At 41.2% G+C, this 17,467-nt stretch overlaps 1 protein-coding gene across 2 annotated transcripts in view; it reads left to right on the top strand.

The window, feature by feature from the left end:
- The window catches only part of jak2b (Janus kinase 2b), a 69,126-nt gene that overhangs the window by 20,591 nt on the left and 31,068 nt on the right, over positions 1–17,467 (top strand). For both annotated transcript variants that reach the window (XM_062025064.1, XM_062025065.1), the window contains 5 exons: positions 4,063–4,186; positions 4,257–4,374; positions 9,827–9,972; positions 12,988–13,279; positions 13,537–13,656. In XM_062025064.1, coding sequence (XP_061881048.1) covers positions 4,063–4,186; positions 4,257–4,374; positions 9,827–9,972; positions 12,988–13,279; positions 13,537–13,656 — 800 coding nt within the window. The remainder of the gene's footprint in view (positions 1–4,062; positions 4,187–4,256; positions 4,375–9,826; positions 9,973–12,987; positions 13,280–13,536; positions 13,657–17,467) is intronic.

Below are 17,467 nucleotides of genomic sequence, written 5' to 3'. Positions count from 1 at the left end.
TCGCCGGCAAAAAATTTTTTTTTTATAATGTTAAAACATTACACAAGAACAACTATGAAAAAATATGACAGCTGAAAATGCCCAAAAAGCCATTAAAAAAATGGAACCTGCCCAATAAATAACCCCCCAAAAATGGGAACCAAAAAACAAAACGGCTAGCAATTTTATTTTTTCTCTAAGATTAGAACATTACACCAAAAAAACTATGAAAAAATATATGACACTTGAAAACCCCCAAAAAGCGATACAAATTATTTTTTCCGGCCCAATAACTCCTCAAAAATGTGAACTAAAAACCAAAATGGCCTCCAAAAAATGTTTTTTTCTAAGATTAGAACATTACACAAAAACAACTATGAAAAAATATGACACCTGAAAACACCCAAAAAGCGGTAAAAAAATGGACCCTGCCCAATAACCCCCCAAAAATGGGAACTAAAAACCAAAATGGGCGACAATTTTTTATTTTTTTCTAAGATTAGGACATTACACAAAAACAACTATGAAAAAATTTGACACCTGAAAACACCCAAAAAGCGATAAAAAAATGGAACCTGCCCAATAACCCCCCAAAAATGGGAACTAAAAACCAAAATGGACGACAATTTTTTATTTTTTTCTAAGATTAGAACATTACACAAGAACAACTATGAAAAAATATGACAGCTGAAAACGCCCAAAAAGCGATTAAAAAAAAATGGAACCTGCCCAATAACCCCCAAAAATGGGAACTAAAAAACAAAATGGCCAGCAATTTTATTTTTTTTCTAAGATTAGAACATTACACAAAAAAAACTATGAAAAAATATATGACACTTGAAAACCCCCAAAAAGCGATACATTTTTTTACCGGCCCAATAACTCCTCAAAAATGTGAACTACAAACCAAAATGGCCTCCACATCCGAGATAATAACATTACACACACACACACTGCAATTTTTTGACCAGGTAGCTTTTTTTTAATACTGAAATAAATACACTGTGTATATTACATCACACTGTGCAACTAGTTAGCATGTAGCAGCTAACGTGTGCAAAATGAACACATGTCGATGTTCCTCACTCGGAATCTGCCAAACTTAATTTTGTTTTGCGTATGAGCTGTTAATACATCTGTTTAAACTGTTGTGTTGTTACTTTGCACTTTTGTTTGAAAAGGTCCTCACTTGATTGTCTGCCTACATGTTCAATATTTAAGTGCAACTTTGTTTGTCAATAATTTATTCAGCCACTTTGTGTATATTTGAGCCCCCCCTTCCCCTCCTTTAGATATTTTATTAACTCATAAAACATTTTTTTTATAGGTGCAATGTTTTGCTAACAGACAGTGTATTGTATTGTTATTGTTTGTTTTATTCAACTTGGAGATTTAAACCTTTTAATTTCAATAACAATTTAAAACACACAAGAAATGCAAATTCATTGCATTTGAAAGTATATACATGCATTATAATTATGTATTATCATGCAATCAATGGTTGATTTGGTCTCATTAAAAAATAATGGCAGTAATATCGTTTATCGGCAACAATTTGTAGGTCAGTATATCGTTAAGCAAAATTTGTTATCGGCCCAGGCCTACCTTCAATTTCCTTTTATGCATGCGTTTAGTCTACCAATCAGCAGGTGTTTCAGCGCCACATGCTACATGCTGATAAAGCTACACCGTTACTAGGAATGTAATGTTGTCGTGACCAAAATTATCACAGATATCATTAGCACTGTATTGTTGAATGTGCTCAGAAAGTATTTACACACACACTGACATTTTTTGACCAAGTAGTTTTTTTCTAATGACTAAAATAGACATACTGTTAAAAAACCCACTATTTTGCATGTTTTGTGTTTTTTATGCTTCAGTCCATATCATTGTTAATGTTTGAAAGTGACTTTGCGTATAATCAGCAGAGGTGCACAAAAAATCGATTCACAGCCGTATCGTGATTCTTAATCATACTGATTTTAAATAGTCATAATGTTAAAATAACTAATTTTTCTAAAAAAAAAAATGTTTTTAATAAAAAAATGTTTAACTTAATTTTTAAAAAAAAATTATATATAGTAGTAAGAATCAATTTTTAAAAAAAATAACTTTTAGGCCATCTCCATTCAACCAGAAGAGGCTTTTCTAACCTGTAACCTGTTTTGAAAAAGTTTCATTTTAACTATTATACCAAATAACACTTTGCGAGAATTGGTTTGAAATGAGAAATCATGCTGAATTGAGAATCGTGATGAATTGAATTGGATCGAATCGTTGGGTGCCCAAAGATTCACACCCACCCCCAATTATCAATTAGATATAAGAATAATAACAGCTTCTCTCCAATTATTAGCTGCTTCCAAATAGCTTCCTATCCTCTTTGGGCTTAGGTAAATAAACCCTCTGTATAAGTAGGGTTGGGATATTTTGTATCTTACCAAAATCAATGTTGTTTTTGACAACCATCTTACATTTAGTCTTAGTCTTAGTCTTTTGGACTAAAATGCTTATTAGTTTTAGTCACATTTTGGTCACTTTTATATGTGATAGTTTTAGTCCAGTTTTAGTCGACGAAAACTCAAAAGGGTTTTAGTCTAGTTTTTAGGGCTGCAACTAACGATTAATTTGATAATCGATTAATCTGTCGATTATTACATCGATTAATAGTTGGATAAAAGAGACAAACTACATTTCTATCCTATCCGGTATTTTATTGAAAAAAAACAGCATACTGGCACCATACTTATTTTGATTATTGTTTCTTAGCTGTTTGTAAATGTTGCAGTTTATAAATAAAGGTTTAGTTAAAAAAAAAATTAAAAAAAAAATGTAAAAAAAAAAAAAAAAAAAAAAACTGCGCGTAGCATAGATCCAACGAATCGATGACTAAATTAATCGGCAACTATTTTAATAATCGATTTTAATCGATTTAATCGATTAGTTGTTGCAGCCCTACTAGTTTTAGTCGATGAAAAGTCAAAAAGTCAAAAATACATAGCTTATTAACTGACCCTGTACTAAAGCTTTCTAATCTTTCATTCTGTACTGTTGTGTGTGTGTGCGCGCGTGCGTGTCCCAACTTTACTGGAAACGTAAACGCACAGGTCCTGGTTGGGGCTGCACAACGTCACTTGTGGCTTTTAGGCTAAAGCTAGCAGACTCTACGTATAACAGTAACTCGACCTGTTTAACATATCAAGTTACATGCTGACAGAACGTACTCACAAAGAGATAACCACACCGTCACTGAATGTAAACATGGCTAAACATGCTGCTAAAGTAACACACACATAATGAATTGACGTTAGCGTAACATTTGCCCCAGGAGTATGTGGAAAACGTACTAATGTATTAGCTTACTATGACATTTATCGATTATGTTAACAGCATTTGTAACTTACCTTCGAAAAAATATCCTTGTGGCGAGCCTTAAGGTGCCGCTTAAGGTTGGTCGTATTTTTTCCGCATATTTTGTGGCCACATTTGTCACCGTCTTCCTTCACAATACACTCTGTTTTATTATCTGCTGGGTTATATTTAAAATACACCCATATGTCGTCTCTACGTTTGCGACCACCGAGCCCCTGTGTTGAAACTGCCGCCGCCATCACGCTCCATTGCCTGACGAGTAACAACAGTCTGACGTGTTGAGCACGTTGTGCGCTGCACGCCAGTTGGTGGGCGTGACCAAACAAGGATAGAATGCAGCAGCCTGCTGTAATAATTGACACACACCATAAACAGAAATGTCATGCATTTTAAACGTCTGACAGATTACCCACTAACATTTTCGTCCGTTCTCGTCTCGTCAACGAAAACTCACACACGTCTCGTCATGTTTTCGTCATCAGAGAGACATGTTTATCTCGTCACCGTCTCGTTATCGTCATGAAAAAAAGTGGCATCAACGAAATTATTTCGTCATTGTCATCGTTGAGGAAAACAACACTGACCAAAATGAACCATGTTGTCTCACTACTCGGAGTAAACAGAGATTGAATTAGGAATGAAGCTGGTTTGGATTTAAGCATTGCACGTCTGACACAATGTGTGTTTGTACCCCTTGTGTATCTTCAGGTGTATCGCCTCTCTACTGCAGCCTTTTTGGCCTCTTCAGAGAGCGAGACTGCTTGTGGTTCTCACCCAACCACATTTTCCACCTTGACGAGTCCGCCTCAGAAGATGTGTTTTTTAGAATAAGGTAGCCAACGTCCTCTCCAGAGCTGGTTCTTCCTCCAAACGTTCCGCCTGACATTGTTGTTGTTTAACAGGTACTACTACCCTGGCTGGTACAGCGGTGGGGCGTCCCAGGCGTATCGATACGGGGTCACGAAAGGATCCGAAAGTCCTGTCCTCGATGACAATGTGATGTCATACCTGTTCTTTCAGGTGAATACCTCACTGTAGGAGCCTAAATGCTGTTTGAGTTAATGTACATATTTTATGGAAGGTGCTTTATGTTTATTCAGCCAAAATGGGACTATTTACTTTATCTGCATGCTTAGAATAATCATAAGGTACACTTTATTTGTAATTATTACATTTGTCTAAATAATTTGATGACGCAACTGTTTGATTGCATATACACTACTGTTCAAAAGTTTGGGGTCACATTAAAATGTCCTTATTTTTCAATGAAGATAACTTTAAACTAGTCTTAACTTTAAAGAAGTACACTCTATACATTGCTAATGTGGTAAATGACTATTCTAGCTGCAAATGTCTGTTGTTTTGTGCAATATCTACATAGATGTATAGAGGCCCATTTCCAGCAACTATCACTCCACTGTTCTAATGGTACAATGTGTTTGCTCATTGGCTCAGAAGGCTAATTGATGATTAGAAAACCCTTGTGCAATCATGTTCACACATCTGAAAACAGTTTAGCTCGTTACAGAAGCTACAAAACTGACCTTCCTTTGAGCAGATTGAGTTTCTGGAGCATCACATTTGTGGGGTCAATTAAACGCTCAAAATGGCCAGAAAAAGAGAACTTTCATCTGAAACGCGACAGTCTATTCTTGATCTTAGAAATGAAGGATATTCCACAAAATTGTTTGGGTGACCCCAAACTTTTGAACGGTAGTGTATGGCGGAAGGACCTGTGTGGTAGGTTGGTTTTTGGACACAGTGCATTATGGGTAATGGCAGTCAAGTGCGGGGGAATTGAGCCACACAGTTTTTTGACCTCACTCTTACTTTTTCTAACTCTTTTTTTTACTGTAACAAACTCGCTTCATTTTGCCATTTATTTGTTCCCATGTCGTTATTGTTTTACGTTTTTGAATGATTAAGTTCACAAGTAAACTATACAAAACGAAGAGGAGCGTCTGGAGTTTTGTTTGTTGTCGCCGCAGCAAGCGGAGCAGGAGAAAGTAGAGGAGCGTCAAGCTAAAGGCTTCATTAGGAATCTACATTTCAGTCAAAAAACTTGCTCTTTGTGGATTAAGAGGAACGTGGAATGCCTGACTGGAAAGGATTAAGAGGAACCAGCCTGCAAGAGGACGCGCAGGTACGTGCGTGCACGCTGCTTCAAAGTGAACGAGAGAGAGAGAGAGAAGCTCGTCCGGGTGCGACGCTGCGGCACATCGGCATTTTTATTGACTCGTTGTGGAAATATTGGCTTGTTATGGATGCACAAGACAGTGGAAAAAGGACAGTAAAAATGACCGAGAAGGCTGTAGAAATGCACAAGGTGAGAAAGATGCAGGCACGCAGGAGCGCACTGGCTCAATTGACTCGCTTGATGACGCGGATTGAGCACTTAATGGAGGAGGGTGCTAATGTGGACGCTGTAAAAAATCGGCTTCGTGTGGACTTTAGTGGCTTGCAGCAAGAATTTTTGAATCTTAATTCTGATGTTCAGAAATTCATGTCTGAGGAGGAGTTTGTGGAAGATCAAAACAACTGGTTTGATCCAAAAAATAAAATGATGGAGGACTTTTTCTGGAAATGTGAGGAGTGGATGAAAGATGTTCTTAAGTGTGTTGAGCAAGCGGAAGAGTGCAATAGACAAGTGTCACCTGCAGATAGTCGGTCTACATCAACAAAGCGGACCGCTAGAAGTCAAAGTAAAGCTGCATCACGAAGCGGAAGTTCATGTTCTTCATCTTCTTCTGTCAGATTAAAGGCGGAAATGGAGCGTGCGTCATTGAGAGCAAAGGCGGCAGCTTTGCAAGAAAAGCTGGCCATAGAACAGGAAGAAGCTGCAATAAAAGCTCGAAAGGAAATGCATGCAATGCAAACCGCACTTGCTGAATGTGACGCTAAAATGGAGGTTTTACAAAACTACGAAAACACACAAGGAGAAGACGGTATCAATACAGCTGATGAGAAGGATGGTAGAAGACTTACTAGTCCTAACACTCAAGTACCACCACCCACCTTACCAACACGTAGCATTAAACATAATGCTCCCCCCACAGCTATTCAAATGACTACATTTGCACCAAAAACTGAAATTAAAGAACAGGCGCTAACACTTGATGGGCTTTGCCAAGCAATTTCTCAGCAAGCCAACGTCACAAGGCATCTCTACTTCCAGATCTTTCCATTCCAACATTCAAGGGTGACCCCCTGGAATACAAATCCTTTATTGGGGCCACAGAACATGGAATTGAAAGCCGCACTAGTGACAACCGGGATCGTCTTCAATTTTTGCTACAGTATACAAGTGGACAACCACATGAGTTGGTTAAGAGCTGCATCCATATGGAATCTTCAACAGGCTACACTAAAGCAAAACAAATGTTAAAGGAGTTTTTTGGTGACGACTTTAAGATAGCCGAAGCCTATCGAATGCCTAACTACTCCAAGCAGCAAGCCATATTGCCTAAGGATTCACACATCACAAGGCTTGTGTTGAGAGAAATTCATGACCTAACAGCTCACGCCGAAGGAATCACATGATGGCCTATCTACGTCAGAAATTTTGGATACCTGGAGCCATTGGAGCCATCAGAAGGTTTCTGTCCAAGTGTGTCATCTGTAAAAGACTCCACGTAGCCGCTGGAAAGCAACTCATGGCAGATCTACCAACATGCAGGGTCCTACCTGACGATCCACCTTTCACGAGAGTCGGTGTGAACTACTTTGGTCCGTTCCAAGGGAAGAGGGGAAGAGGACATGTAAAGAGGTATGGCGTCATCTTCACGTGTCTTGCTTTAAGAGCCGTACATCTGGAAGTTGCATCCTCACTCGACACCGATGCATGTCTTAACGCAATCAGAAGATTTCTCGCCAGAAGAGGACAAGTCAAAGAGATGTATTCCGATAACGGAACCAACTTTCGGTCAGCTGACAGCGAAATGAGGACATCAATCAAAGAATGGAACACCAAGAAGATTTACGAACACTTGTTACAAAGGGGTCTCCAGTGGCATTTCAATCCACCAGCAGGATCTCACCATGGAGGAAGCTGGGAGCGGCTAATCTGTACAGTGAGAAAAATACTGAGCGTTACTGTAAAGGAACAAGTTTTGGATGAAGAGGGTCTTTATACCCTGTTTTGTGAAGCCGAAGCAGTCATAAACACCAGACCCATCACAAAGACATCCTCAGACCTCAACGACTTGGAGGCTCTCACACCCAACCATCTGTTATTGCTGAAGGTCAAACCTGAGCTACCTCCAGGAGTGTTTCATCCGTGCGACCAATATGCCAGTCGCAGATGGAGACAAGTACAATACCTTGCGGATATCTTCTGGAAACGCTGGTGTAAGGAATACCTAGCGCAGCTTCAAGAACGTCAGCGATGGTCTTCACCTAGAAGAAACTTTCGTGGTGCTGATCGTGGACGACACTTCACCTAGAAATTCCTGGCCACTTGGAGGAGTTTCAGAGACTTTTCCTGGTGGAGACAGACTTGTTCGTCAAGTTCAAGTGAAAACTAAGACTAACGAGCTTCGTCGCCCTATTACAAAGCTGTGTCTTCTTCAAGAAGCAGAAGATCATTAAAGTATGGCGATGAAGCAAAGACCTCAAAGGACTACAAGCTTCTTTGAGAAGTATTAAGGCTATTTAGGCACCTTGAATTTGAGTTAACACGTTTAAGTAATTGTTTCAAGGACATTGATAACAATTAGGGGCCGGTAATGTAGAAGCCTAAATGCTGTTTGAGTTAATTTACATATTTTATGGAAGGTGATTTATGTTTATTCAGCCAAAATGGGACTATTTACTTTATCTGCATGCTTAGAATAATCATAAGGTACACTTTATTTGTAATTATTACATTTGTCTAAATAATTTGATGACGTAACTGTTTGATTGCATATATGGCGGAAGGATCTGTGTGGTAGGTTGGTTTTTTGACACAGTGCATTATGGGTAATGGCAGTCACCTACTCAGTGGCCTAGTACCTACTCAGTGGCCTAGTGGTTAGAGTGTCCGCCCTGAGATCGGTAGGTTGTGAGTTCAAACCCCGGCCGGGTCATACCAAAGACTATAAAAATGGGAGCCATTACCTCCCTGCTTGGCACTCAGCATCAAGGGTTGGAATTGGGGGTTAAATCACCAAAAATGATTCCCTGGCGCGGCTACGCTGCTGCCCACTGCTCCCCTCACCTCCCAGGGGGTGATCAAGGGGATGGGTCAAATGCAGAGGACAAATTTCACCACACCAAGTGTGTGTGTGACAATCATTGGTACTTTAAGTCAGGTGCGGGGGAATTGAGCCACACAGTTTTTTGACCTCACTCTTACTTTTTCTAACTCTTTTTTTACTGTAACAAACTCGCTTCATTTTGCCATTCATTTGTTCCCACGTCGTTATTGTTTTACGTTTTTGAATGATTAAGTTCACAAGTAAACTATACAAAATGAAGAGGAGCGTCTGGAGTTTTGTTTGTTGTCGCCGCAGCAAGCGCAGCAGGAGAAAGTAGAGGAGCGTCAAGCTGAAGGCTTCATTAGGAATCTACACTCGCTATGGGTTTTGTCAGTCTTTGTTGTTTCTCGGAATTTGGCCAATTACCGCAATTTCCGGACTATAAGCCGCACCTGACTATAAGCCGCACCAGCTAAATTTAGGGGAAAATACAGATTGCTCCATATATAAGCCGCACCCGACTATAAGCCGCAGGGTTTTGATGTGTAATTACCGTAGTATATAGGGGTTCCTGCTACCACGGAGGGGATTGTCGGGACAGAGATGACTGTTTGGGAACGCAAAGCGTCCCATTTATTAACAATAAATCTTTCAATCATTCAATCAAACTTTCACATCTTTGACATGGCGAACAGCATTCGTGCAGAGTACAAATAATACAACGGTGCAAAGTAATACAAAGTGCTCGCCTGTACGTTATCAAAATAACCAGCCTACCGGTATATGAAAAGTCAGTCTTTAATCATTGTGTCATCGTCTTCCTCCTGCGTACTAAAACCACAGAAATCCTCTTCGTCGGTGTCGGAGAAGAACAGGCCGTAAATAAGCCGCACCCTTGTATAAGCCGCAGGGACCAGAACGAAGGGAAAAAGTAGCGGCTTATAGTCCGGAAATTACGGTAGATCAGTTGGTTTTAGCGTATCAGTTGCGTAGTCGGTAGTACTTTGACCAGGAACACTGATGAAGACACTGTTTTCTGTCAATAAATCAATTAATCGAATTAGAAGTGTTTCACAGAGCACGTTCCCCATGTCCCTTTCCTTCTACACAAATGTTTACTTTTCCTAGTGCCCGATGGTTGTGGACACCTGCCCTCAACAACCTAGCCCCCTGCAACGGGTGGTGGTTGTTTGGCAGCAAAGATTACACCATGTCTGTTGTCCACAGCTTTATCTGGGATCACTGATAATATTGTCGAAAAACTGCACTGTGCTGATCCCCCTCTTTTCACACAGTGGAGGAGTGATTTTATAAGCGGCTTGGTCCAGATCTCCAACTCCCACGAGACCCAGGAAGAGTGCCTGGGTCTGGCTGTGCTGGACATAACTCGGACCGCCAAGGAGAGGCAGATTCTGCCGCTGGACATTTACCGCTCTATAAGGTAAGCAAGTACCTCAACAAGTCCTGTTTCCACTAATAAAACATTAAAAAAGTACATTTTTGTTAACATTAATTGGGCTCATTATTGGCAATGTCTTTTGCAGAATGATACATATCAGGATACAGGAATACATACATGATACATAAAAATAAAAAAAAAGGATATATTAGTGCCGTGGCAGCAACTTGAGGGTTCCAGATTATAGCACCAGCCGCTGGACTAGATCTGACCAATCGAACTCTAAGAGCACGAACTGATGAAGCCTACTCAGATGAGCAGCGAAAAGTTTTCTAAGACAAACCAAAAAGTCCGGTTGCTATCGATTAAATGCCCTGAGATGACATTCCAAACAGGGTTGCTCATGTATTCGGTACACCCGCCTCCCCGCAGGGGGCAGCAGCACAGCAAATGTGTCACAATGAAGCAGCAGTGTGTGAGTAGACAAAGATGGCACTTTAGACCGTAAAAAAAATCTTAAATAGATCGCGAAAATTTGACTTTTAACAGCGACTTGACAACAAAGTATGAATGTATTGAAATTACGGACTTTGTGATGTCTTTTGTATTTGTGGTGGTGTTGTTTTTATCTGTTTAACTCTGGCGATCAAAAATGATTAAATACATATAGCGCTGAATTGGACAAGCAGAGCGCGATAAAGCTACACCTTAGATTTAATTGTGTTGAGCCACGTGTGCAATGTTTGCTGTGTGTATTAACACTAAACAATCTATTTTATTTATGTAACATACAATAGACATTATTTATGTAAATTCACAATGGACGTTATACTTTTGTAATGTTTATATCTTCAGTCTTACAAACTTAAATTAAGGAAGATGTGTAGAGAAAGAAAACTGAGAAAGAAAACTCATTCAAAAGAAAGAACATCAATCATCAACAAAACTTAGCTTCTGTTTCTTTATGCTGTTAACTATCTGTCCAACTGCACACGCTAGCGAGGTCAGAATAATGAATTTATTGACAGTGCAGTGTGAAAGCCTTTGTGTTTACTTTGTAAATAGATAAACGCCGTCTCGAAGGAATATAACCTTTGGAGGCATTTTCCAAAGAAACATCCCCATTTTGATGTCCGGCCTCTTAGGCCATGTCAACACTAAGTCGTTTAACCCCTTAAACTAATAATTATTTAGCCCGAGCCCCGTTTCAGCCACACTAAACCAGCGTTTAAGGTCCCCCTCCTCGGACAAATTTTTACACGGGTAAGTCAGCCGTGTAATTCTTGAATCTCCGGCACTTAGCTTTGTATGGACTCATTGATCGTTTACAAATTGAGTTTGGAGAGGATGTGACGCCAGAAAGGCCACGCCCACACAGGAAGTGACATCAGAAAGAACGCGCCACAGCCAGCTTCATAATAAAGCGGTTTCGCAACTCGGAGGTAAACACTGGAAATATGACGTCTAAGTCCAGACTGTATAAAGTCACCAAAAAGGAATGGACAATGAAGGTGAAGGCAAAAGAGTGAGTGTCCTGACCAGATATCTAGATTCCTAGTTTGATGTAAAATGTTCTTTATCACATTGTTTACGTGTCTAATAAAGATTTTATTAATTTATGATGGCTCAGGTGTGATTCACTACAATAGGGCCCCACAGCACACTAGATTTCAGTTAATTGAAATACCACAACACTGGATATTGTTCAGATAAGTTACATTTAAGAACTTGCACACAAAGCAACACTGGAGATGATTATGACATGCGCATTTTCCGCGCATGCGTACTAGGTCGCTTTTGCGCCGGCGGACGGAGGTGGGCGGGGGTCTTAAACGGTGGCATTGTTGTGTGTGGACACGGATAAGGTTAGGTGTGATTTACCCTGGATAAACGGGGCCTTAGACCTTGGGCTCTTGAAACTGCTGCCCTCTTCATTATGTAGTTGAAAAGCCCTGACCCAAACATTACGCATAGGAATGCGAGTTACATGCTAACATTAAGCTCATATTTTACCAATTCTCTCCCATGTCTGTAGCCGACTGACAGCTGGTTGGCAGAGGTCTGGGCTTTACTTAAAGATGTGTAGCAAAGCCCTTTCCCTCCCTTTTTTATGCACACACAAAGCGCACAGGGTGGGTCAGGTGTGGTGGTATCATGTCCATACTTGCCAACCGTGAGACCTCCGAATTCGGGAGATGGGTTGGGGGGGCGGGGTTGAGGTGCAGGCAGCATACCCCTTCCCCTTCGAGCTTTTCTGGATGAAATGAAGTTCTTTTTTCCAAACATTTTGGAACTTGCAAGCGTATTTCTTCTTCTTACTCGTCATCGCCATGTCTCTTCTTCGTTCTTCTGCTTCGTCTCCTTCTTGTTGTGTGTGCAGTTGTGCACTGAGCGCCAAAAGCCGTAGATGTTATTGTAGCGTCCCGGAAGGGTTAGTGCTGCAAGAGATTCTGGGTATTTGTTGTGTTGTGTTACGGTGCAGATGTTCTCCCCAAATGTGTGTGTCATTCTTGTTTGGTGTGGGTTAACAGTGTGGCGCATATTAGTAACAGTGTTAAACTTGTTTATACGGAAACCGTCAGTGTGACATGTATGGCTGTTGACCAAATATGCCTTGCGTTATCATTAAACAAGTTTATAGATCATACAACGTGTCAGCATGTCTTGACATCTTCGAGTAAAGACCATTGTTAAACCCGTTCAACGCTACATTATTATGTGATTGGTCCGGTACGCTGTTTAAATGGAGGAAAAGCGGATGCCTGGGCAGCATGCGGATGTTAAGGGATGAAGGTTTCAGGTGAGAGAGGACGTTAAAGGCAGTGTCTTTAAGGCACGCCCCCAATATTGTTGTCCAGGAGAAATTCGGGAGAATGGTTGCCCCGGGAGATTTTCGGGAGGGGCACTGAAATTCCTGAGTCTCCCGGGAAAATCGGGAGTGTTGGCAAGTATGATCATGTTCATGAATAAAAGGAAAAGTGACACATGCCACTCTTACATCATGACGAAGTACATATTGCATGAGGACTATAACTTCTATCCTGCTCTCCCCTCTAGCTATAAGTCCTTCTTGCCCAAGGACATGCGAGCTCAGATCGAGGACTGCAACTTCCTGACGCGCAAACGCATCCGCTTTCGCTTCAAGCGCTTCATCCAGCAGTTTGGTCAGTGCCGCACCACGGTGCGTGACCTCAAGCTCAAATACCTCATCTGCATGGAGTCCCTGGAGAAGGCCTTCTACACGGAGACCTTCAAAGTCCGGGAGGCATCCAGCGGGCAGCTCATCATCCTGGTGGCGGCGGACACCGGCATCCAGTGGTGCCGGGAGAAGCTGAAAGATTCCGACCAGGTTGGTGAAGCACGCACTCATACGGCGCTCACGTGTATTAAGCAAGCATTCCTGGTAAAGATTGGTTGTGAGTTCTGTTAATTAAAGAAATATATCATGTATACACTATATGTGTTAATTGTTCAGTTAGTATGTAGTGCAAATATCTAATGGGAGACACAGCTTAGGAGAAACCTCCGCAAAGGCCACACACCCGTTTCCTGTAAAAGTCGGAATAAATGGAAGCATTCCGAGTTCTTCCCTGTATTCTTTTGCAGGAGCTGCAGACGCTGTGTGACTTTCCTGAAGTTGTGGACATTGGCATCAAACAAGCTAACAAGGAAGCCACGTCTGAGAGCCGCATGGTCACCATCAATAAGCAAGATGGCAAGATCCTGGTAATTTCCTCCTTTTTAAAACCAGACCGGCATTATTCGAGTCCCAAATTGAACAATAATGCCAGAAGTTACGCCGCCGTTAAGCGTATAATGTGCTAGGTTTGTAAGGGTACACCATAATCACGGTTTGGTGCGTTCACTTTATTTTGGGGGCAGAGCAGACTCCGTGAAACGCTACATTTCCCATAATTCCTGCGTGATGTTTACATTTTTAACTAACTAAAGAACTAAACAGACCGTCTGTGGTTTTACGGCCATTGAATGGCACGAGAGACAAGGAAGGGGAGTATTATCGGGGAGTAGTACTTTCTACCAGCTGCTCCAAGCAAAATGTTGCAGACAATTATCGACTCTGCACATCAACTGTGTCGAAAATTGTCTCAGAAGTCAGTCGTTGTTACATTCCCAGATGGCTCAGAGTCTAGGGATCGTAGGGGAACGCAACATAAAAGTGTATAAACCAAATGAGTTGTAAATTAAAGACACCGAAGCCAAGAATTGAAAACAAAAACTAGTGTTATTGAAAAGTAACCATGGGGGGGGAGGTTACAACAAGACACAACACTAGCCTAGCTTAGGAATACAGGTGCTGTCAAAGAAATGAACAAAACATACCAAAATACACCTCTAAAAATGAAAGGTAAGCTGACTAACTAAAGCTATTTAATTAGCTTAAACCACAAACCTACCTACCTACTCTAGCCAAAGAGGGGGTCCAAAACATACAAGGGTGACAGCCACCACTAAGCCTGGTGTCTCTATACACAAATAAATCCTGTGTGTGTAGTGTATAGAGGTCTCTGTCTAACCTTTCCCAAGACTAAGCTGCAGATACTTACAAAAGTTGAAAGGTAAAATAAAAAGGAAGACAAAAAAAAAGGTGGCACAAGTTTAGTAAAGCGCTTAAAGGCCTACTGAAATGAATTTTTTTTATTTAAACGGGGATAGCAGATCTATTCTATGTGTCATACTTGATCATTTCGCGATATTGCCATATTTTTGTTGAAAGGATTTAGTATAGAACAACGACGATAAAGATCGCAACTTTTGGTATCTGATAAAAAAAGGCTTGCCCCTACCGGAAGTAGCGTGACGTAGTCAATTGAACATACACGCAAAGTTCCCTATTGTTTACAATGATGGCCGCATGAAGTGAGAGAGATTCGGACCGAGAAAGCGACGATTTCCCCATTAATTTGAGCGAGGATGAAGAAAGATTTGTGGATGAGTAAAGTGCAAGTGAAGGACTAGTGGAGAGTGGAAGCTATTCAGATAGGGAAGATGCTGTGAGAGCCGGGGGTGACCTGATATTCAGCTGGGAATGACTACAACAGTAAATAAACACAAGACATATATATACTCTATTAGCCACAACACAACCAGGCTTATATTTAATATGCCACAAATTAATCCCGCATAAAAACACCTAGGTGTTTGTTATGCTAGCTCCTAGCTACTAGCTACTAGCTCGAGCTAGTTATAGCTCGAGCAGGTAATATGGACGGGATCCCGTATATATAACGAGCCAATACAATTCAAACACATGCACAACACACACACTCACTCAGCCCAAAGAACCGTTCACCTAACCCAAGGTTCATAAAGCTTATATATTTAACCAAAGTTACGTACATGACACGCACGTACGGGCAAGCAATCAAATGTTTGGAAGCGCGCGGGTGGGACCTGATATTCAGCTGGGAATGACTACAACAGTAAATAAACACAAGACATATATATACTCTATTAGCCACAACACAACCAGGCTTATATTTAATATGCCACAAATTAATCCCGCATAACAAACACCTAGGTGTTTCTTATGCTAGCTCCTAGCTACTAGCTCGAGCTAGTTATAGCAAGCGATCAAATGTTTGGAAGCGTACTCACGGTATCGCGTCTGCGTCTGTTAACGAAGTCAAAGTCCTCCTGGTAAGAGTCTCTGTTGTCCGAGTTCTTCGATCTTGACTGCATCTTTCGGTAATGTAAACAATGAAACACCGACTGTGTTGTGTTGCTGACTTCCCTCGCAAAATACTCCGCTTCGCACCGACTTTCTTCTTTGCTTGCTCAGCTTCTTTCTCCATAATGCAATGAACAAATTGCAACAGATTCACCAACACAGATGTCCAGAATACATCCAGAATGAGATGAAAACAGCTATTTCGTATTGGCTTCAATGTGGAAGCCGTACCTGTGTTCTACTGGCTACGTCACGCGCATACGTCATCCTCAGAGGCGTTTTGAACCGGAAGTTCCCCGGGAAATTTAAACCTGCACTTTATAAGTTAACCCGGCCGTATTGGCATGTGTTGCAATGTTAAGATTTCATCATTGATATATAAACTATCAGACTGCGTGGTCGGTAGTAGTGGCTTTCAGTAGGCCTTTAACAAAAATGATTACAAAACAAAGTAGCGTCTATCAAAGCTCCACACAGCATGTCAGAAAAAGAATCCATCTCATCTAGGGGTGAGCAGGTGGTTTTAAGCAGCATTGGAGGATGAATGGTGGACTGGGATTGGCTGGCTGATCAACAGGTGAAATGAGGAGCAGCTGGGAACAGGAACCGGTTGATTGGCAGCAGAGGCAGTGATTGAGTGTGACCTGTACAAACAAAAGAAGAAAACACAAAACAAACAAACCACTAATACGTGGAACGTAACAGTCGTGGAAAACATTTCATTCATACATTAGCCCGATTTCAACCAAGGAATAATTACAAATTATATGAAAATCCAGTGTGGTTAACGGGGGAACAGCATTTTTTTTATTTTGTCTATCATGCACAATCCTTATGTAAGACAAGAACACATGTATTTATTTTTTTAATGCATGAGGGAAGAAAAAATCCGTTTAGCTAGCTATAGAGTTAATGGAAGTTGCTCTATTCCGCCTATAAAGTGCTCTAAAAACATCCAACCTCCATCAACGTTTTAGTGCCGGCAATCGGAGTGTTGCTGGTTACTGGGGTTCAATTCCCACCTTCTACCTTCCTAGTCACGTCCGTTGTGTCCTTGGGCAAGACACTTCACCCTTTGCCTCTGATGGCTGCTGGTTAGCGCCTTGCATGGCAGCTCCCGCCATCAGTGTGTGAATGGGTAAATGTGGAAATACTGTCAAAGCGCTTTGAGTACCTTGAAGGTAGAAAAGCGCTATACAAGTACAACCCATTTATCATTTATCATTTATATACACACTGTAAATATATGTATAATGTAATAACAGACACATTTACAATAACATGTACACATTTTGCTCATTTTAAGCGTACGGTGATGTATTTCACTGACGTATCACAAAGTTGGCTTTCCCCTTCAACAACAACACTAACCAACTCGATCGATCAACTCGCCCTGCAATCATCCGTAGGAGATGCCTCCCTCCCCACCCTCTAACCATCCCCATCTCATCTCCCTAACATCCCGCAAACCCAACACTCAAGAGGAGTCCTCGTCGTCGAAGAAAGACCTCACCGACCTCATCCGTTTTCCGATCCGGTCACTACCCTGCTCATCTGACGGGAAAGTGTGAAGTGAAGACGATCGATGAGGTGAGGAACAACAATCTGCCTCTGGCGACGGTGCCCAGCGCTGATGACAGAGCGGTATCATCGTCGGCTTGGCAACTCCTCAAAGCCTCCCAATAGCGAGTCTAGTGCTTCTGAGGATCATCCTCAGGCGACTCAGGGGACAAACAAGAACAAGACAACTATACTACTACTCTTGGCAGACTTCATGACATACTTTGGGACAAATGATGATCCAGAACCTTATATTTTTTAGCCTTAATATAAAGAGGACAATCTACA

This window comes from Entelurus aequoreus, linkage group LG17 (assembly GCF_033978785.1).
Source record: "Entelurus aequoreus isolate RoL-2023_Sb linkage group LG17, RoL_Eaeq_v1.1, whole genome shotgun sequence".
Taxonomy (NCBI): Eukaryota; Metazoa; Chordata; class Actinopteri; order Syngnathiformes; family Syngnathidae; genus Entelurus; species Entelurus aequoreus.
This window is presented reverse-complemented; position numbering and strand designations above follow the sequence as displayed.